Source organism: Hemicordylus capensis, chromosome 1, assembly GCF_027244095.1.
Source record: "Hemicordylus capensis ecotype Gifberg chromosome 1, rHemCap1.1.pri, whole genome shotgun sequence".
Lineage (NCBI taxonomy): Eukaryota > Metazoa > Chordata > Lepidosauria > Squamata > Cordylidae > Hemicordylus > Hemicordylus capensis.
This window is the reverse complement of record NC_069657.1, coordinates 175340878-175364487: the sequence shown is the minus strand read 5'-3', so window position 1 is coordinate 175364487 and position 23610 is coordinate 175340878. Positions and strand designations below refer to the sequence as shown.

General features: G+C 43.5%; 1 protein-coding gene across 3 annotated transcripts in view; it reads right to left on the bottom strand.

The window, feature by feature from the left end:
* Positions 1–23319, bottom strand: part of KYNU (kynureninase) — a 172659-nt gene extending 149340 nt beyond the window's left edge. Inside the window, exons 1-2 of one of the 3 annotated variants that reach the window (XM_053282818.1) lie at positions 23207–23319; positions 14243–14434 (exon numbers count right to left, since the gene is read on the bottom strand). In XM_053282818.1, coding sequence (XP_053138793.1) covers positions 14243–14426 — 184 coding nt within the window. In that variant the 5' untranslated portion in view covers positions 14427–14434; positions 23207–23319. Of the gene's footprint in view, positions 1–14242; positions 14435–15532; positions 15802–23206 lie in introns of those variants that run through there. The other 2 variants (XM_053282819.1, XM_053282817.1) reach the window with 2 other exon arrangements.
* Between the last annotated feature and the right edge of the window lie 291 nt (positions 23320–23610).

Below are 23610 nucleotides of genomic sequence, written 5' to 3'. Positions count from 1 at the left end.
CGCCTGCCCTGGATTGCTCAGAGTTGAGTAACTATAGGCCTGTCTCCAACCTTCCGTGGCTGGGCAAGGTAACTGAGAGGGTGGTGGCCTCCCAACTCCAGGCACTCTTGGATGAAACTGATTATCCAGACTCATTTCAAACTGGCTTTTGGGTGGGCTATGGGGTGGAGACTGCCTTGGTCAGACTGATGGATGATGTCCAATTGGGAATTGACAGAGAAAGTATGACTCTGTGAGTCCTTTTGGACATCTCAGCAGCTTTCGATACTATCTACCATAGTATCCTTCTGGAGCATCTGAGGGGGTTGGGGGTAGGATGCACTGCTTTGCAGTGGTTCCGCTCTTACCTCTCAGGCAGATTCCAGATGGTGTCTCTCAGGGACTGTTCTTCAAAAACTGGACTCTGGTATGGTGTCCCTCAGGGCTCCGTATTGTCTCCGATGTTGATTAACATCTACATGAAACCGCTGGGAGAGATCATCAGAAGATTTGGAGCAGGGTGCTCTCAGTATGCTGATGACACCCAAATCTATTTCTGCATGTCAGCATCATCAGGAGGAGGCATAACCTCCCTAAATGTCTGCCTGGAGACAGTGATGGGCTGCATGAGAGGTAACAATCTGAGACTGAATCTGGATAAGACAGAGGTACTTATTGTGCGGGGTCGGAACCTGGGAGATGATTTTGATCTTCCTGTTCTGGATGAGGTCACACTTCCCCAGAAGGAACAGGTATGCAGTCTGGGGGTGCTTCTGGACACAAAACTCTCCCTGGTGTCCCAGGTTGAGGCAATGGCCAGAGGTGCCTTCTATCACCTTTGGCTGATACACCAGCTGCGTCCATTCCTTGAGATAAATGACCTCAGAACAGTAGTACATCTCCTGGTCACCTCCAGACTTGACTACTGCAATATGCCCTATGTGGGGCTGCCTTTGTACGTAGTCTGGAAATTCCAGTTAGTCCAGAATATAGCAGCCAGGTTGGTCTCTGGGTCATCTTGGAGAGACCATATCACTCCTATCTTAAAAGATCTGCACTGGCTGCTGATACGTTTCCGGGCAAAGTACAAGGTTTTGGTTATAACCTATAAAGTCCTAAACAGCTTGGGCCCTGGGTGTTTAAGAGAACATCTTCTTTACATTCCACACCATCCATTGAGCTAATCTGGAGAGATCTGTTTGCAGTTGCCATCAGCTCATCTGGTGGCTACTCAGGGACGGGCCTTCTTCATTGCTGCCCCGAGGCTTTAGAACAGACTTCCTGCTGAAATAAGAGCCTTCCCAGCCTTATAACTTTTAAAAGGGCAGTCAAGACGCATTTGTTCACCCAGGTTTTTAATTAGATATTGTCTTAATTGTGTTTTAATTGTGTTTTAATAGTTTTAACTTTTTAAATTTTAATTGTTGAAGTGTGTCATTTTTTAATGGGTTGTTTTTATTGTTTTGTAAACTGCCCAGAGAACTTGTGTTTTGGGTGGTATAAAAATATGTTAAATAAATAAGTAAATAAATCAAACTACCCCCGTTCAGTCCAACCCCCGACTGGACTCCCCCACCCCCGCCTGTTCAGGGCCTTCACGAGGGGTTTTCTAAAGATTTTTTTTAAAACTTATCCCCTCTGGGGAGGTTCTCCTTGGCCATGCAGAGGCCCATTGTGCAGGTGCAGCGGCCTCCAAAATGGCCACCACGCCGGGGGGGGGGGGAGGCCCAGGGTGAGAAAGGCCCAAACGGGCCAAAGAATGGCCAAACGGGCCTGTTTTTGACAGATGGGAGGCTGGTGGAGGGAGGGGGAACCACTGCGGATCCCCCCCTACCACCTCAGAGAAACCCCCTGGAGAGGATAAGTTTAAAAAAAAAAAAAAAACTTCCTTGACTTTGCCCCATTGGAGTGTATGCTATCAAAGTTCCTAAGAGCAGCTCTTCACGTTCCAAGATGCATCTCTAATGCCACCTTGCAACTGAAGACAGGTCTGATGAAAGTGGAGGCAAGAGTCTCCAATGACCATACTTAACTATTGGCTTAGACTTTCTCTCTGTCCCTTAGGCCTCACCATCCTAACCCTGAGCGATGACTTCCAATCCACCTGGAAACAGTCAATTATGAATAAAATATTGTCCCTGGGCCTAGCCCCACCTCTCTTAGCTAACATGGGCTATAATCCAGCCAAGGCACTTATCAAACTGTATTACAGACACAGAGTGACAATCTGATATAGGCAAGGCCCCAAACTTCCTCATCTGTGAAGGACCTAACCTCTCTAGTGGCATACCTAATGCAACTGGAAGTACCAAAACACAGGAAGGCCTTCACGCGGACATGTTGCCATGTTCTTCCATCAGCTGTGTTTGAGAGACCATATGGGAAGATTCCACTCTTGGAAAGTCAGGGCAGGTAGAAACAACAGGATATGTCCTCCTTCCATTTTTATATTACAGGGACATTTGTGCTACTTTCATTCTACCACTATTACATAATTATCCTGATCATATGGCCCAATTTTACACCTCTGTGCTACTTTCTGATAGCAACCCCACCACCACTTATAGTGTTGCCATGTTGTGTGTGGCAGCTATCAAAATCCAGGGGATGATGACCTCATGTTCGTGCCCAGCACCCAACTTTATGAACTAACTTGAGCACACCTTTGCTTGCTGCCTCAGAGTGCTCCATGGCAGTCCAACGTTCCAATGGTTCTATAGACCCACAGCTTCTTGGTTTTTTACCTTGTCCTAAATTGAAAAGACTCTTACTATGTCTATAGCTGCCCTTGTATGATTTTATATGATTTTATATGTCTCCATGTTTTACATATAACTTTTTAATGCATTCTTGCTTCTCTCTTTTATGCCTTTTACAAATATTTGTACCCATCTTTTTATGATTTTACATGCCTCTATGTTTTTCATATCACTTTTAATTCATTCCTGATTCTCTCTTTTATGCTTTTCTAAAATGATGATTTTATGACAAATATTTGTACCCAGTTTTACTGTTAACTATTAAGGGTCATTAAGTTTGTGATCTTGTTCTGTCTTAGACTGCCATAGTCTTATTTTAAATTTTACTTTTATTCCCGATTTGTATAGTCTTTCCTCATAGTCTTTCATTATATGCTGATATTGTGCACCCTTAGGCTCTTAATATCTACTTTTACTTTTAACTTGTATAAATACTTTTAATATGTAATTACCCCTTTTACTTTATGCTGGTCTATGACGATAATAAAGATTGATTGATTAACAGTCTCCAAGTGACACCATCAGGAATCTGCCCAAGAGGTAAGAGCAGAACCACTGCAAAGCAGTTCCTCCCACTCTCAATCCCCTCAGATGAGCCAGAAGGCTACTATGGTCGATAAAGGCACAGAAGATCCCAAAGGACCAACAGTCAGATCACCTCTGTCAATTCCCCATTAGAGATAATCTATCATGCTGACCAAGGCAGTTTCTACCCCATAGCCCGTCCGGAAACCAGTTTGAAACCGGTCTATATAATCAGTTTCCTCCAAGACTGCCTGAAGCTGGGAGGTCACCGCACTCTCAGTTACCTTGCCCAACCATGGGAGGTTGGAGACAGGCCAATAGTTGCATTTTAATAAACAATATGCCTCATACATTTATTCTAATTGGAGTCAAAATCCCAGGAATTCATTGAAAAGGGTATTCACTCTTACATACATGTACAAAAAACCAACTGTCACTCCAAGTTGTGTCTCTCTGCTGGGAGAGTGGCGGGGATTAGTGTAACCTTTAGCATTAGGCTCTAAGAAAGTGGTCTGGAATTTAGCCTAGTCTTTACAAAGAATTTTTACCAGGGCCGTGTGAAGAGGCTTGTATTCCATTTAGAAACTGTGCCATCAATCTGAAAGGGCTCTGCTTCAATTCAGAGCTTTAAATCATTGATGTGGTTGAATGTGAAGTTATTCAGGCCCAAAGTTTCATTCATAAACTATAATGAGGAATCATCATTAAAATGCTGGGGGTCATCAGGACTTCTAGAGAGCTGGAAGTGTGTTCAGAACACACTGGAAGGTGACAGAAGAATCAGGGAAGAGGTCATCAAACTGGTCCTGAGTGGGAGTATTTGATGAATGGCCTCACAGACAAGTGGCAAAACAAGGAAGAAAGAAAAGTGGTGGTAGGGTCAGGCAATGGATCTGTCTCAAGACAGGCTGTGGGTTTGAAGGCATCCCTTCATACCTTGCCTGTTAGTATGCCACCAGGCTATCCATGCTGTAGGACATTCATAGATAATGTTTGTATTCAAGCAGAAAAGTAAGAAAGGATTACGGTGGGGCTGCTCAGACTAATCCCCAAGGGAGGCTTTAATAGAAGCATCCTGGTGCCAGAGAGGCAGCAATAATTCCAACTGTGCAGATCCTCATTGTAATTGTTTGATCCAAGGGAGTGATTCGAGAAATCTGTTGCCTTGTTCAGACATGTGGGGCTATGGAGTAATGGGAAGGGATTTTATGAGAGGAAACAATGGAGACCAAAGAGAAGAGAGGTGATGAGCTGAAGACCATACAGTGGAACCCAGAATTGACCAGGAGAGCCAGTCCAATGGTAACAAATCCACTCTGTTGTTTGCTACCATTGCTTCTTCCTGCTAGAGAAACTAAACAGAGTGTCCTTTGGCTAGGTGCCTGTGACAACAAATGTGGTGAACATGTCCTCTCAAATACTCTCTAGTTTTACAAGATCAACAGATGTAAAATTTCATCTTCCTATCCAAATTTCCCAGCAGAAAGTACCTTCAAAACAGCCTCAATCACTCACAAACTCTCATGCACTAAGTCACTCACAAACACTATAGATACAGGTAACACAAACAATAAAAGAGAAAGGGGAGATCCCCCCCCCTATTTTTTTATGGGGAAGAATGGGGGAAAGGGACACAAGAATCAACTAACACAGACTGATACTAACCATAATGGGGACTAACAAATTGAGATTTTAGGGAAGGATCAGTTGGAATGAATATTGAGCGAATAGATAATATAGAGGGAAGATGAACTAACAGTCTGACAGAATATTAATAATACACTCCAATCTCTTTAAAGCACATTCTAAATGCTGCTACTCAAAGAGAAAGACATCTCACAGGAGGCACTCTGAGCATAAGATATATTCTTTCTATGGCCCTCCCTCAAAGCACTGTGATTGGAAGGGAACAGAGAGCCAGATCAGTCACTGGATAGCTACAGATGTCAGTCTCTGAAAACTCCCTCAACCCCTCAGAACTTTCCATATATTGGGCGGGGGGGAACCCATTCCATCCTGCTTGTCTGTTAGAAAAAGTAACAATGTACACAATACAGAATACAGGGAAGGAAGCTGCTGAAGTGGCAAGCAATATGCATGGTAAGCAAAATAAATAGGACAAAAGTCCAAAGTGGTGAAGCACATTCTAATAGTTCCAAAGTGCTTTGGACATATCTGCTTTACTTTGGACTGCTTTGGTGGTCTGGCACTTCACTTCAGATTGGAAATTTCAGTTGCATATTTAGACTGATTCTCGTCCAAACTAAATATTCCACCAGCATCTCACACAAGCCTAATTTTTACTTAAGTGGGCATCTGCTTTCTTGCAGTAAATGTGATTCTATAACCTACAGAGATCTTCAGCCCAATCTACTATTGTCCTCTTCTATATAGCACATAGGGATAACATTTCAGACTGTGTGGTCCATAAAATTCACATGCACTGTCTGTATGGAATCATCATATGATACACTGTATATATATTTTTCCAGGCTACTTTTCCTGAATAATATTTGACAAGTGCTATAACACTGAATTGAATTAGAGATGCTCCTGGACAATGGTGCCTTGTGACAGCTAATCCTGGTCTGTCAATGCATTTCTTGTGCTTCTTGTATTTGCAGTTAATTAGTGAGAAGCAATGAAAACATTTATTCTTTCTAAAAGAAAAAAGTATTCTAGAGACAGAAATTGAAAACATTGTAGCCCCCCCACTCCCCCAATATGGGTTTATCAAGTATCAGCTTCTGACCTCTTGAATTATTGATTAAACATCACCTTGTAGGCAGGAACAACAGGCATGAACAAGTTTGAGACATATTATCCCATGTAAGTGAACAGCATGATGTCATCCCAGCACCCAGAACTAAATCAATTTGGACTGGGATGTTTTATACGTTTAGACATGCTCAAATGATTTAGTTTCTTAAACTTCCAAGTAGTAGATTAAAAAAACCCTATTCTCTCCCACAAAGTTTTCTCTTAGAGTACTTCTGTTCTAGCATCGATCAGCCTATGTAAATAAGTCAACTCCTATATACTGTGTGGTAAGGGTGATCCATACTTTGAATATGCTGCCAATCCATGAAGCCTGTACGAGGGGTACTATGACATGTGATATCTGGGTCAGTACCTGCATTGTATTAGTAGTGATATCAGTACTAGGGAGACTGATATCAGGGCCTCCTTCAACAAGTACCTTATGATATGGGACAGCTCATCCTCAGACCCCATAGAGTGCAGACAAAGCTATCAGGCACAGATGCCAAGCAATGCCAACAGGGTGCAATCTAACACTGCATTCAGTACAAGCTTTGCTGAATCAAAGGAAGACAGCCATGCTGGAAACCAATGATACAAACTGAGAAACAAGGGCTTCTTCAGAAACCTCTACCTCCTTCATCCTCTATACTAATTTTGAACCTTCTGTAGTGACCAGGCTCCGCTCTCTCTAAAGAGTTAACTGGAAGTGAACCCTTGTCTGGACTGACAGACTGGTGAACTCCAGGGCTCAGCCAATCAGCACACCAGGTGGGTGGGGCATAGAGAGCTGTTGCCAGGAAGTTCTTTGTGAGAAGAAGCTAGGCTAGAGGTGCACAGGAGGACATGTGGCCATGGAGGTTGGCTGAAGGAGAATACCTCTGCAGATCCTTGAAAGACATGAGGGCAGGAAGCTTGAATTCTAATCAGGAGTTTGGTGAGTGCAAGGCAAGGAGCCAGGGCTTATGGCTTTGGGAAGTTTAGCATAGGGAACAGTTTGTTTAGCCAGACTGGACATTAGGCATGCTATAGTGCTTTGTGTGTGTGTGTGTGCTCTGCATATTTTGGATACTGTTCTATTATAGTTTACCTGCAACGCAATTGAAATAAGAAACACTAGCCTACGCCAACCCACCTAACATGTTGCAGAAGACTCTATAAACATTTAAGCATGCCTAAGACAACCTATTTTTGTAACCTACTAAGTATTACTTTGTTATTTTCTTTTTACAAGCCTCTCAGAGTTGGTTTTTAACTCAGGAAAAAGTGGTGGGGGGAGAAAAGGGCATTTCCCTGGTGCAAAAGTGTCCTCAAACATTCAGCAGCTATCAATTTTCTCACCATGCACAGGCTTGCATGTGGAAGATTTTTGTACTTATCCAATAGCAAATTAAGAGAGCCCCCCCCCCCCGGTTATCGCACCCCAAGACAAAAGGGGAGGTGGTGACAGCATTTTGAACCTACCGATAATACAGAATAGTTTTAGAAGAAGCCTAGCCAGGCAGCTCAGGAGGGATGATTCAGCATTTATTCCCCTCATGTGAGCTTGCTCTGAGACAAAGGCTCTAATCCACTACACCTTCATTTGCTAAAAGCAGCAAGATCGTGTTCACCACATACCCAATCTAATTCGTACCTAACACTCCCTTACCCATTCAAACTATCTCACCTTGGGAGATGGACAACTTAATTGGATTTCTAGTACCCTGGAACCAGAGATGACAGACACGAAGGCACCTGGGTGATAAAGAAACCTCAGCTTCTCATTGGATAGACAAGTGACAGCCACCTTACCTACTTTAAACTTGACTGGAGGAGAGTGACCTCTGCCTCTCCACCCTCCAGCATCAGCAGCTTAAAAAGCAGCCTTTAATGAATGGTAGTTCATTAACCATCTAAAGCTGGGCTAGAGGACTGGACAAGTTTCTGCTTGTAAAAACTCTTTTAGATTTTTAGGAAATAGCAAACATTTTTCTTTTCTCTTTATACCTGTACTTTTTCCTCTACCATTCTAAATTCTTATTTCTTCTACTTTAGGAAATATCTTCTTATATTCTTTAATAAATCTTTTCTTATACCTTATCTGGTCCTCCTTATGTTGTCTCTAGTTAGAGTAATCATAGGAAGCGACCCATGAAGGGTCTAGGAGTAACTCTGCGGAAAGAAACTCTAAAAAGCCCAAAGGCTGAGTCCCGAGTTTCTCAACATCAACCATTGGCTGATGGCTTTTAATGGCATGACATTATAGATGTGAATCTAGTAGAACATTGATTTGTAAGGTCAAATAATGTGATTATGTATCTACTTGTGAAAGAACTTGCAATGGCTGTAAAATCCCTGTCAGCTAATCAGTAAGTTAAGAACAGGGAATAGTAAACACATCTGAGCATAGATAATGATTGGGCATGATTGAGTGATTATTTTGGGGGGAGGGGACACAACACTATAGATAAAGCTACACTTAGTTATAAAAGCTGGCAAGCTGGGTGAATAATTAAAGTGTAGTTTTATATGTGACCAAGTACTGAAATAATCACTACTCTCTCCCTACGCCAAAACAAGTTTACTATTCTCTCTTTAAAATTTATTGATTAGTTACATGGATTATAGAGCCATTGCAAGATCTTTGGGGTATTCCATTATTATATATTCTGTGTTTTTCTTTTTTGATCTGGACTTTACTTAGCTGATAAATGACTGGAAGCTTTAGACTGATGTTTTGTTAAGTACCATCAGTAAGCTAACACAAAGCCATTAAAGATGCCATTAAAGATGTCAAATCAATCAAACTGCCTAATTAGATAATTTCTGGTAGACTAACTAACACAAATAAATCTTTTAGAAAGGATTAGTTTCTGTAAATGATGGTTCTATTTTAACCACCTTAAAGATATTAGGATGATGTATGGAATTTTTAAAAACACATGCTTCAAAATAAAGGTCAGATGGCGACATCCTTAAGAACAACAAACTGTAACTTTGCATTCAGTATAACTGGCCTAGGTAGAATGATCTCTTGCTGCTGCTGGTACACATTGTAGTCATACAAATCTTTAGTACATTGGTAACTACTTTTAACCAGCAAGATCTCAGCTTCCTACCTGAACCTATATGAGCAAACGACTTCATTAAGGGCGTAACATCTGATGTGAGGAATCATAGAAGAACACCAGCTATTGCTTGAATGGAATTCAGGGGCGGAGCCACCATTGGGCAAACAAGTTCAAAGAACCCGGGTCATGCCCAATCAGGGGCCGCACCTTGGGACCACGACACGCCCCTCGTGTCTGACGTCAGACACAGCGGTGCTGGTTTAGGTCCCAAGCGGGGGCCATGCAGCCCCCATTCAGAAGTTAAATGGCCGCTGTGTTCACGGTGCGGCTGGGGAAGAGCCGCTTCTGGCTGTGCTGCTGATGTAGCGCCAGCCCCAGACTAGCTCCCGAAGGGGCCGTGCAGCCGCTTTGGGAGTTAAATGGCCTGTGCTGTGAACTCAGCACCGGCCTGACACACACTCCCAAACGGAGCCACAGGGCTCCGTTCGGAAGCCAGACCATGCCCCTCATGTCTGACATCAGATGCGGGGGCATAACTAGCCCCCATGTCTGATGTGGGGTGAGCAGGGCCACCACTGCTGCCACACACGGGCTGCTGGCGGTCAGGCTCCATGCCTGATGGAAGCTGTGGCACACATTGCCCTGCTCATATGAACAGACCACTTACATGAACTGTTATTTGCAGAAATAATGGCTCTAGTAGTGTTTGCACTGCCTCAAAAAGTTAATGAATAGAATTTAAAAAACATATATTTAGACACACTCACATACTCAGTCACACAGCTCCCAGAGTTCAATCACATTTTAACATCACAATTGTAAATCCAAGGTGGTCTTCCCATCACCATTAAATTCTATGGGACAAAGGTGACTGTAATCAAATGTTTTACCTCAAGAGAATGGAGTCATCTGGCATCATGAGCAAGTTTGGCCTCCACCTCAGCTCTGTTTCCTGCTTCCCTGGGCACCCATTCATTCCTATAAAATTAGGAAATGAAGACCCTGTAGGTGGGAGGGCTGCACTTAAGGACAATGCTGAAGTGAAGGAAAACCTGCCTTTACTCTGAAACTGGTCAATTTCTCCATTGAAATGGACATCTTGAAGTAGGGACATAATACATGTATGCACTGATCTAGGAAGCAGTACTAGTAGTAGTAGTAGCAGCAGCAGCAGCAGCAGTAAAGAGATGCATTTTAATGCATACTAGAAACTTTCTGCAATATACGATACTCCCTCTTCCTACTCCCATGCCTATTGTTTGTACAGACAAACATTGTGACCCCAACATCCGTGGTTCCTAATATTACCGGTCAGGCAACTGACACCCAACCTCAGCGTACGTGGGGGAAAGGGTTTACAAAGGTTAATTCCCATGTATTTGTGGTTTCAGGGCATTCCTGGACAGCTAGAGACCCACGGAGCACGGTAGGACACTTTATTTCGCACCCACCCCCAGCTGCCAGCAAACTAACACACACACCCATTCCCTTTATCACAATGCCCCATTATCCGCAGTTCTGTTATCTGTGGCTGTAGTATTTGTATTTGTATTTATTCAATTTCTATACCACCCTTCAAAAAATGGCTCAGGGTGGTTTACACAGAGAAATAATAAATAAATAAGATGCATCACTGTCCCCAAAGGGCTCACAACTTAAAAAGAAACACAAGGTAGACACCAGCAACAGTCGTTGGAGGTACTGTGCTGGGGGTGGATAGGGCGTTACTCTCCCCCTGCTAAATAGAAGAGAATCACCACATTAAAGGTGCCTCTTTGCCAAGTTAGTAGGGGTTAGGGGTTAGTAGAGAACAGAACCTGAGCAGATAAGGGGGTTCACCCGTATTGCTAGTAAGCAATTAACATCTTTGTAATGTGTGACATGGAAAATGGAAACAACTAGGAAGACTCTAGCCCTATTCAGACATAACATTGTCTGTGCATACGTTGAGACATAATATTCTACATGTGCGTACAAGTAGCAGTACACTTGTACATGTGTTTGTGTGAATGATCACACACGTATATTTTAAAAATGAATCTGGGTACAATCTCCTTCTAATGCAGAATGCAGATGGGAAGTGTACTGCGGCACATGTAATGAACATAATAAGGTCGTTTTCACAACCCAGGATGGCGGAGCGGGGAGGAATGAGGGTGAAGGCAGGAGTGCTCTTACCTTCCCCCCAAACAATCTCCTCTATTCTTCAAGCTGCATGGCTTGCATGCCCACATAAGCTGCACTGCCTAGAGCTGCACGGCCATCTGGAGGCTCAGGGAATGCAGCACAGCCCCCAGAAATCCCACAATGCACCACACAAGATTTCCCCACAGCCAGCTGGCCATGTGTCTGCTTGGGCTGAAGGCAGCCCAAGCAGACACACAACCAGGGACTGGGGTGGAAGAGTGACCTCATGCCCTTCTATCTCGGTAGATAGATACTTTTTTTATGGCCAATGGCCAAAACATTCTATCTCGGTAATAGCCCAGGAAAAAGCCTCGGAAACCCAGCGGGGCAGCGCCAGGAGGGGGTGCGCTCCCAGGGTTCCACATGAGCAGCTCCACACAAGTAGGGCAGTGCAAGACCGGGTAGGGGTGCTCATGTGGACAGCCTCAGTATGTGAATAACTGTATGTATATAAAGATCTGTATACTGTATGTGTACACTGTATACAGATGGGATGTGCATTGTACATAATGTGTGCATAGGCTAGTGTCTCTCACAATTCTTATACAGTAGCTACTCTTATTTTTCAGACCAAAATGAACATCACAAATTGATTTGAATATCACAAACATAAGGATAGGAAAGCATGAATTTCTAGCCAGACTGCTTTGTTTAATAACAACCAAATCAAAGCACAATGATAATAAAGAATGATGCATAGATGCATATTTGAGAGCTTTCAACAATGAAAAACCTGAGCTTGATAGCTGTGACATTAAAGAAATACCACATGATTTTGTTTAGAAAAATTACATTTAAAACAATTATCATTTTCCAGACTAGACAGACTGCCAAAATCATTAATAAGAATTTAAAGTGTATTCAAAAAACAGAACAGAGATAGCTCTTCAGCTGCTATTTATATAGCTGTTAGTAAGGTTGTGAACATGACCATGAGAGGGATGGGGAGCAGGGGGGAAGGAAGGGATGAACCTACTTTCTGCACAGACGATTGGTATACTCCTCTTCGGCACACGACCATGCACCCACACGATCCATGCTGTTCCGAGCAGCACGGATCTCCGAAGGCTGGGGAAATGAGTCCCGGCCTCCAGGAATCCCCAAATGCACTGCATGAGCAGTGCAACACATTGAGGAATTTCCCCTCAAGCCAGGCACTCTGGGCTTGAGGAGGAATGCTCGCATGGCTTGAACATTCACATGGCTTGAACACTGAACACCAGACCTGGGGTTGAGGGAGCGCTCACACCCCCTAATCCTGGTTAAGAGTCAGGGCAAAAACTTGGGTTAGTGAGCTGGAAGCGCCAAGATTGGGAGCAATCGCAGTGCTCCAGATGAGCAACCCATCCCAGGCTAGGGTGCCATAGCCTGGGTGGTGCTGGTTTTATGTGCATAGCCTCAGTGAATAATTCTGAAATATAACTGAAAACAACTTGATTTGAAAATAATTCATAAATGGAAGATAGGAATAATTATTTGTAATGAAAACAGGAAATTCTGGTAAGAACTTATCTGCCTACTTGCATTTCACTATAATCTTTATTGATAATTATCATCTTCACAGGTTAGCCGACTTGGACCTCAAACGTTCACTCATCCACCATCTTGAATTGGGGTGGATGACATCATCACAAACTATGCCATTGAGGTGTCCCTATGTGTCCCTACACTGTGGCTGAAATCAGTCCAGGTATTGCAAAATTAAGGTGGGGGAGGGACACGGACACAGACACAGACACAGACACACACAGAGACAAAGCTGGGTGATCTCATATACTGGGAGCATCAATTATAAATTTCATGGCCTGCTTGAGACTTTACTCTAAAAAACTGGATCCTGTTAAGCTTTTGCCACCACAAATTTTACTTCCTGTATAGCCTAGGGAATAATTAGCAGGGCTGTCAGTTATATGAATTTAATTATATGAATAAGTATGATAGTACTGAATAGTTCTCGATTAGAAAAAGCATTCCTTGTTTTCAGGATGACGTATGCAATTTTTGCAGCATGCACCATCTTAGACAAAGCATTCTCACCTATGTAAGATTGATGGAATATATTTAGGAAAAATAAAGCATACACCATTTTAGAAGAAAGATGCCTCCTTCTTTTTTCACAAGGTGGGAATGCCTCATCTAAGATGGTGTATTCTACAATAATGTTTTAAAAATCTGTTCTATGATTAATTGGCCACATTGTTTTAATTGTCAAAAGATTTATTGATTAATCTGATTCATTCCCTAAGGCAATGAATTTGTTGTAACTGCCCAGAGACTTGTGTTTTGGGCTGTATACAAATGTGTTAAATAAACAAACAAGCAAACAAACAAACAAATAAATAGGCTGCAATTCTAAGCAGGTTGACATGGGAGTCAATCATTGAAAATAGTGGGACTTATGTCTGAGTAAATGAGCATAGGATTGTGTAGCACATGTTTCAGCCCTAATGCCCTTACAAGTATTTAGACTGCCTCACAACTTGCCACAAGAATAATGGGTAAACCTCCTCCCCACCGCCCAGCTGCCCCTGCTACTCATTTCAAATGGGGCTTGAACAGGAGGACGTTTTGTGGATTGCACCCAATAGTAACAAAATGGATAGTGCAAACTTTCCTGTATTGAAGCAGCTGCTGCTTTGGGCAATAAGTACATGGAAGCAAGGCAGTTTTGAATCCATTAGGAAGAAATGTTCCCGCCTGTAATTTTCAATCAGTCATCACCATATTGTTCAGAGAGACTGAGTGACAGCATAAGCACCATGTAAGTGCTGTATTGTATTCTTCCATTTTATTCAGGATGGGAATGAGCATAAAGCATTCAACTAGAGGAACAGATTTAGCAATGCAGGGAGACACGCTGCGTTCAGGGATGTGTCTGCAGTTGCTCCATTTATCGTTTAAGTGCAATGATTCCCACAGATTTATGATAAACATATGCAAGAAGATGCAAAGCCACCTTGGTATAATTGCGGTTCTTACTTGGAGGCAGATCCTTCATTTTGGGAATGTGGAAACATTCACGGAGGTGTTTTAGCTCATCCTCTTTATCTAAGTGCAAAGCAACTTTCTTATCCACTGGACTGCATGCTAGCTGCGAGGCAACATTTTCTATAATGGTTACTGGTGAGCCATGAGAACGCATATCCATTTTCAATTTATTCATTCCACACTCTAAAAAAGAAAAGGGGGAAAATCTCCATTTAGATTTGATGCCATGCATATTGGCTATTGTTTGATGTGAAGATTATAGTTACATCTGCAGCTACAGACTTTGAGCTTTTAAAAGTGACATGCTTGGGAGTGTAAGTGAGAAGTTCTCTATCCCAGCATTTTTCAAGGCAACATACTGCTGTAGCCCTAAAGCCATTAGTTTTAAATACAATGCTTTCCCTATAAAGCTATATCAGCAACTTCTGTGTTCTACCACTGCTGCTCCGATAGCACTAACAAATTCTAAAGTGTCATTCACACTTGCAGAATCAGAAAGCTGCAGGCAGCATTATTGTTTCTACAATCTGTCCTCCTGAAAATAGCAGGTGCATTGCCACATTTAAGCCTGTGTTTTTGAGCCTGAGCAATCTTCAGGCTCCTTTCACTTCTTGATTCACTGAACCTAACTAAGGTTTGTGGAAGACTGTAGACTGGGAGGCATGACTGGAAATGGGCAGCCCATGCTTTTAAATAACAATGTAAGCTGAAGCCTCTGTTGCAGGGCTTTGGCTAATACAGGAAGCGCGAGCTATTTCCTCACTACACATGAGGTAATAAAAGCTAGACAATTGCTCCCAATTCTCATCCACAGTAATATCCAGTGGGGGGAAAAACCCCCACTAATTCATCAAGGTGTATTTTCAAGGTTTCCCCAGGCAGCTTGGGTCGTCTGGAGCACCGGGAGTCCTCTGCTGCTCCAATCCTGGGTAGCCCAGCACTTCAACCCAGGGCTTTACCTATGGTTCCTTTTACCTTGGTAGGTGACACCCCCAGGTTACTGGGCTTCCTACCAGCCCACTGTCATTTCTGGTCGCCAGCCAGGTGGAAAGCGAGTCTGTGCTCTGCTCTGCATGGCTCCAATACTAACAGCAGCCACTTTGCGCCTCGCGTGTTGCTCTATGGGTCCACGGAGGACTCAGCGTGAGCTTCCCCTCTCCCGTCGGCACTCTACTGATCATGGGCACACAGCAGGCGATTTCTGGTGATGGTCTGCCGGGGGGGGCAGGTAGGAGCCTGCCTCCCCACGGCCCAGGCAAGAGGTCGTGTGAATGACCTTACCGTGTTGCGTTTCTCCTCAAGTGACCTAATGGCGCCTTCATCACCTTCAAATTGTCTTACTCATAAGAAATGTCAAAGCCAAATAAAGGTTGCAAGGACTGACAGGTGATCATTCTCTAGATTCTGGTGGTCTTCCAGCTAACCCGCCATCTAACTGTCACTCAAGGGGCCAGAGGTGGCTCCTCCTCTTCCAACTGCCACTGCAGACCCTCTTGCCCTGAGGGGAGGGGGCAGAGAAAGGGACGGGTGGGCTCCTGGTCTTCCAGCCCCTTCTTCTTCTTGCCCAACGGCCACCACAGGGCTAAAGAAGAACCCTCTTGCCCTGAGGGAAGGAGAGAGAAGACTCTAATCTGAATCCTGTCTGATTATCCTGATTTAATGGTGCTGCATGAAAAGATCTGGCTGGTAAAATGTTTTTCTCTTCTTTGTCTTTGCTGTCCTTTATTATTGATTCTTGTTGTTTTAATATTTTCTGTAAATCCCTTCTGAAGTTTGCCTGGAAAATGTTTTTTGTTTTGTTTTGGGGTTTGTTTCTTTGTTTACATTTTGTATCCTGCTCTTCCTCCAAGGAGCCCAGAGCGGTGTACTACATACTTAAGTTTCTCCTCACAACAACCCTGTGAAGTAGGTTAGGCTGAGAGAGAAGTGACTGGCCCAGAGTCACCCAGCTAGTATCATGGCTGAATGGGGATTTGAACTCGGGTCTCCCCGGTCCTAGTCCAGCACCCTAACCACTATACCACGCTGGCTCTTTTTATTATAAAATGGTATATAAATGTCCAAAATACATAAATAAAAATTGTCTTCTGTATATTACTATAGATTTTGTTCATAGCCAAGGGGACAGGGTGATGATTTGGAGCCTTGGTGAAGAGCCAGTTATCTGTGGAAAATGGACAGATGGGGCTTCTCTTAAAAAAAATGGCTTCAAAAGATGACCACTAATTAATGAATTTTTAATCATTAATTCATTATTTTAATTAGTGGTAGTTGAATGACCAGGCTACATTCACAGTAAGTTATGCAAGACAACCAGCTTCTCTTTCTTTAGCATGGAACCTACTGGTTACTAATTAAATTGGCTGGTTTATAAGCGCAGCAATAACAGGCTATTTCTAATGAATTACTTCTATGGAGAACTATGATGTGGCCAAATTCTAAATGTAACTGGCTTTTCACTAAGGCCACAAATTAAAACAATCAAGAGAGCTGTTCTGCTGCTACCATGTCCATCACGTCTGATGGTGTCAAGGCGTTTGTAGGATTAGAGCACAATATGTCACTTTTGGCTATCAGCAGCATATTGCAGGTATATTTATGCATATCCATCAGGAGACATGTTTTCACAGGCACACAATGGCCTGTAGGGGGTGCTTTCCAAAATGGCTTCACAGGAGGCCCATTCATATGTTATGTTCAACACAATCAAGGAATGTACAGTGTGCACAGGTACAGATTTGTACACAGATATAGTTATTCACATGTTATGCTGAACATAGGTACATAAGTACACTTCCTATCTATACCATTTATTATTTTTTATTTTATTTTATTTTATTTTATTTACATTTATAAATACATGCATCTGAAGGGCCTGTATCCAGGTTCACTTTTAAAATGAACACAGGTACAGTCATCCACACAAACACATGTATGAGTGTACACACATCTGTACACTTGTGCAGCATAATGTCTGAATCGGGCTTCTGTTTCAGGCTAATATCATTGTGAAAAGTCCTCAGTAGGTCCTAGAGACTAAATGCTATACATGTCTTTCTGTTGGTATTCTCTAAGTGGCCACCAATACGCCCCAAGTTTTTTTCCTTCCAAATTTGGTTTACCACACTGAAATTTTAATGCTATTTGTGTGTTAAAAGACCCAAACAGTCATATCGCCTAAATGACACTGTACAGCAATGTTGCTGTCTTTAAACCATCCCCACACACAGTAGGGATGCACGAACAGGCTCAAATCCGAACCTGTACAACATCTAACCGGCTCGGTTCAAAGGTTCGGGGTCAAACCAAACCACCCCTAGTTCGGCTCAACCCCAAACCGAACACACACTCCCCCAGTCCATGGGTTTGTCAAGCCATTTTGTAAAAAAAATATTTTTGTCTTTTAAAAACTCTTAGCCCCTCTGGGGGGCTTCTCCAAGGTGGCATGGGTGGGGAGTCCATGGAGGCTCCTCCTTCCACCGCTGCCCTTCCTCGTTTTAAAAAATCACCTGGTTTGGGTGTCTTCAGCCCTTTCCGAGCCTATTCACCTGGGCAGTGGCCATTTTGGAGGCCATCGCGCTTTCAGTCAGACCCTGCATGGCTGTTTAGCCTGAAGATGAAGGTTAAATTTCAAAACAGTGGGAGGCTGGTTGGCAAACAGGTGCATACACTGTGCCTAGAGCCAAAATCAATGTTAGTCCAGGGCAAGGAATAGGCTATTATCCTAAATTTCATAATGTATTGTGTTGGCAACTGTTACTCATACCCTAACTATAGAAAAAAAGAATACGTGCTATAGCGGTTATAGTTTTTCCTTAAAAAGTACTTTAAAGTTAACTGTAAACTGCAATCCTGAAGAGAGACTGAAAATGAACCCTGATTGCCTGATGCAATTATGACATCACCACTCTGCTCATTTTGGAGGCAAATGTATTGCAGCTGGCTTTACTTGCTACCAACAAACAGGGCCCAAAATCTTATCAGGTTTTGAAGGTGGGCAAATTGCAGCCTTTTAGAGGGGGGTGGGAAAGGTGGGGGCTGCATTCTCCAGTTATTGTTGCTTTTCAGTGACCAATCTGCAGGCCTTTTTGCAGCCTGCTAAGATCTTGACTTGGTACTGCAGCAGGGCCTTGGTGTCCTGAAGAGGTTGGAGCTCTGATTTGGTGGGTTATTGGGGGACACTGAGGAACTCTTTCTCTACCACCATCCTGGAACTGGGGGAGGTGAGGGTGGGGAGACGAAGGCAGGGAGCAGCATCTATGCAAAGACATGATCACTAGGTGGAATTCCCACCCACCCCACCATTAGCAGCATCATAGCATGGGGCAAGTGCCCCAGGTAGCACACTGGTAGTGGCAGCCCTTTAACTAACTGCCCAGCACTGACACAGGGGCAGCTGGGCAGTGCAGCAATGTTCAGGGGTTTGGGAGGGTGGGCAGTGAGTGACGCTATTCATGTTGGGAAGCCACACAGCTGCGGGGAGGACACACAGGCTTTGGGGGGTTGTAGTCCTGCTCAGAAGACCACACGTCCTCCCAGCAGCTGCGTGCAGCCTAATGATTACCAGGTCAGATTGAAAGGATATGGAAGCTGTTTCCAGAGTCTTTCCTATTTCCCTAAAGGAAAAATCTCCCAAGCTGGGAGAGCCGAGAAGATAGCAGAGTAGGAGACAGCTGGCTAAGTAGTGTGGGGATAGTGAAGCATCTTGTGCTGGGGGGGAGCCCTGGTCTCAGGGCACTTCAGCTGCAGCCCAAGAGATATCAGCCACAACTGCAGTGCTAGTTTCAGAGGGATTCTCCCCGCTGCCCCACCCACGGCTGAGAAGGATTCCATCTGCCCTGGAATCACTGCTCCTTAATCTGGAATGCATGGGGGAGGGTACGCTGCAGTTAACAGTAATGAAAATGATACACTCTGCAGTTAATGGTGGCTAAAGAAAGGCACATGTGTTGGCACCTTTGTTAGTTATTATTTCACATATTCCTGGGCGCTACCTGACAACAAAATCAAGGGTAGATCTCCGTGTGCTGTGTGTGGGGTGGGGGCTGAAAGGAGGTAGAGATGTGCATGGAACTGGTTCAGAGGCCCTTTATGGACCTCTGAACTGGTTTGAAGAACCGCCGGTTCTGTCGGTTCGAAGGTGGAGGGGTGCCGCTTTAAAAGAGAGTCTCACAGACTTTTGGTGCTGGGGGACTTCAATGTTCATTTCGGGACCAATTTGTCCGGGGCGGCTCAGGAGTTCATAGCGGCCATGACAACTATGGGCCTATCCCGAGCGGTCTCTGGACCGACGCATATTGCAGGTCACACGCTTGATTTGGTCTTTTATTCTGATCAGGGTGGTGTTCCATGGGTGGGGACTCCTACGGTCTCCCCGTTGTCATGGACAGATCACCATCTGGTTAAAGTCGGACTTACAGCCACTTCCCACTTCCGCAGGGCCAAGGGGTCTATTAGAATGGTCCACCCAAAGAGGTTATTAGATCCGGTAGGATTCCAAGAAGCCTTGGAGGGATTTAATGTTGGCTCTGCCGGTGATCCTGTTGATGGCCTGGTTGAGAATTGGAACAACTTGCTCACCAGGGCAGTAGACACGATTGCTCTTAAGCGTCCCCTCCGACCTGTTTCAAAAATGGCCCCTTGATATACGGAAGATCTACGGGGGCTGAAGCAGCAAGGTAGGCGGCTGGAGAGCAAGTGGAGAAGGACTCGACTTGAATCCGACAGATTATGTCACACTTAAAGATCTATGCTCAGGCAATATGTGCGGCAAAGAAGTGGTTCTTTTCTGCCCGTATAGCTTCTGTAAACTCGCGTCTGGCAGAGCTGTTCAGGGTTGTGAGGGGACTAGTATCTGCCCCCCTCCCCTGAACCAGAATTTGGAGCCATCAGTTATCCGCTGTGACGTGTTTAAAGAATTTTTCGCAGATAAAATCTCTCAGATCCGGGCCAACTTAGACAGAGACTCCACACTTAATTTGATGTCTGAATTGGATGTCTCCGACAACTCCTCTTATGCGGTTCGACTGGATCGGTTTCAGTTTGTGACTCCTGAGGCTGTGGACAAGCTGCTTGGAGCGGTGAGGCCTACCACTTGTTCTCTTGATCCCAGATGGTGTTGATTGGAGACTGTTGCTCTTCAAAATCTGAGCTTAAGTATGGTGTCCCTCAAGGCTCCGTACTCTCTCCAATGCTTTTCAACATCTACATGAAACCGCTGGGAGAGATCATCAGGGGATTTGGAGCGGGATGTTATCAGTATGCTAATGACACCCAGATCTATTTCTCCATGTCAACTTCTTCAGGAGATGGCAATATCTTCCCTGAATGCCTGCCTGGAGGCAGTAATGGGCTGGATGAGGGGGAATAAACTGAAGCTGAATCCAGATAAGACGGAGGTACTTATTGTGCGGGGTCGGAACTCCAGAGACTATTTTGATCTGCCTGTTCTAGATGGGGTCACACTTCCCCAAAAGGAACAGGTCCGCAGTCTGGGAGTACTTCTGGATTCACACCTCTCCCTGGTTTCTCAGGTTGAGGCGGTGGCCAGAGGTGCTTTCTATCAGCTTTGGCTGATACGTCAGCTGCATCCGTTTCTCGTTATCAATGACCTCAAAACAGTGGTACATTTGTTGGTAACCTCCAGACTGAACTTCTGTAATGCGCTCTGTGTGGGGCTGCCTCTGTACGTAGTCCGGAAACTTCAGTTGGTTCAGAATGCGGCAGCCAGGTTAGTCTCCGGATCATCTTGGAGAGACCACATTACTCCCTTGCTGAGGGAGCTACACTGGTTGCCAATTGGTTTCTGGGCAGAATACAAAGTGCTAGTTATAACTTATAAAGCCCTAAACGGCTTAGGCCCTGGGTATTTAAGAGAATGCCTTCTTCATTATGTGCCCCACCGTCCACTGAGGTCACTTGAGGAGGTCCATCTCCAGTTACCGCCAGCTCGTCTGGTGGCCGCACGGAGACGGGCCTTCTTGATTGCTGCCCCGAGATTGTGGAATGCATTCCTTGCTGAGATGCGATCCTCCCCATCCCTGACTATTTTTAAAAAACATCTGAAGACTCACCTCTTCACCCAAGCTTTTTGAGCTTTTTAAATGTGTAGTTTTAATTTTAGACTGTTTTAGGGCTTTTAGCTGTTTTGTTGGTTTTACTGTGTTTTAATAGTTTGATTTTTAATTGTTAATTTGTTTTAATTGTTTTTATCATGTTGTGAACCGCCCTGAGCCATTTTTGGAAGGGCGGTATGTAAATCTAATAAATAAATAAATAGATAAATAAATAAAAGCAGGGGAGGGTGCACTTACCCCTCCTGCCGCTTTCCCCCTGCCGTTGTCCTTTGTTAAGAAAGCTGATTGGGGTGTCAGCATACCTCCCTGCCACCCCATTGCCCAGATATGGCCGGAAGTTCCCAACATGCCTGTGGATCCGTGCACATCCCTCAAAGGAAGTATCTGAAAAACCTTTATAAGACATTACTAGGAGTGTGATGAATCCTTCTTAGCAGTGGGAGCGGGAAAGAATCCCTATGTAACCTTACCTAGCACCACCACGAGATCACCCCCAAACATCAGCACAAGGCATTTCACTCACCCCACATTACTAAAAAGAGTCAAGCTAGTGGCAGTAAGTTTGCCTCCCAAATGAATAGAGTTGTAATGTCATGGTCGCATCAACCAATGGGGAGCGGGGTGCATTTTCAGTCTTCCCTGTTGCTAGGCTACTTTTAAAGTTCATTTTCTTGAAAACAGCAAAAGTTGCAAAGAATGATTCTTGTTTCTCTGTCTACTGAATATGTATGTGACTGAATGCAGCTTTTGGACTGATAATGAAATCTAAGGAAAATACCCTAGTGGCACATGCAGGAGTTTTAAGCAGTTAGGCAATAATTACATGAATTTGACCTAACTGTAGTTGCTGAACTACCTGCATTTAGAACAGAAATTGCAACAGCAACAGGCTAATACTGCATGGAGATATGTTACTATCTTGTAAAAACAAATTGCTGATCCGAATCTGGTTACTGTCAGCAATAGCATATTAAATGAAACCTAGCTGGTTCCTTTAAGATTGTTTTTCTTTTATGTGGTCATCAAACAAAAACAATTGTAGTTATTTTTAACGACTGTAGTTATGCCACAGCCCTATTGTTATTTGATTCCTGCCCTCTCACTATTGCACTTGGTAACCTAACTTCCATTAAATTTGGATTATTAGTGTTATTAAATTTTGACATCTATATAGCAGTAAATGCACAGATCTAGTAACTATGAGTAGAAACACTGAAAATATCCAATTTAATACCAGCATTATGAAAAAAGATAAAATATCTAAAATGAAAATCAATCAAAATCTTGTGAGGAATTGATTTCCAGAGGTCAGAATTTGAAAGTAGAATAAGGGAAACATTTTAAGCTTAGAATAAGGATTAGGACTATGATCCAAGTCAAAGTTAAAGGTGCTTACATCCCTCTGTAATTTCAATGAGATATTTAAGCACACACTTATTTCTGTCCCCTTAAAATAAATGAGACATAAAAGTGCTTAACTTTAGCTGAACTGCACAAACAATTGAAGTTTGTTTTCCCATCATCGAGAATATTCCAAAGCTATTGAAGAGGCCACTTGGAAATTGCCAACACATGGTAAGAACAGAACGCCACCGCCGAATATTTCTCTCTCAATAATCTCCATTTAGTTGGGGAGGATATGAAAGGAGTTTTGTCCCTTTTAAAACTGAGATTCACATGCATTAATACCATGAACAATCTTCAGTTCAGGAACTTGTCAACACTGTGCTACTAAGAAACAAGAAAATCATTTGGAAAACATAGTAAAGACTTCACTCCTTTTCTGCTGTAAAATACAACTTGGTTCGGGATCTCTTTGTTCTCCTGTAATTCCTGCAAGTCTAATGTCTTTTCTAATTTTAAGGCCAGATTTTCTTACCTTCAGCTAAAAAGTAATGTTGTTTCTGACAGGATTTATTTTCTTTCCCTTTTGCCAAAGGTTTACGCTCCTCACCACCTCCTCTTTTTCTTTATGGCCTCTTCTATTTACCTTTTCTCTCTGCTCTCTGGACTCTGGTCTCCTCCCATCCCACCCCCCACTAGATATCGGACTAGAAATCGAGCAGTCTTGCTAGTGAAAACATTAGCATTTAAGCATAAACATGGAACAGTGCCTATGTACTTCACACAATACCTCAAACATTAGCACTTCACGGTTATTTTAATTCTATTTTTCAAAGCTAACTTCATGCTATCATTGAATTAATATTTTTACTATTTTTACTTTCCCCTTGCCCTAATTTAACATTGTGGCTCTTCCTCCTCCACTTTTAAACTTCATAC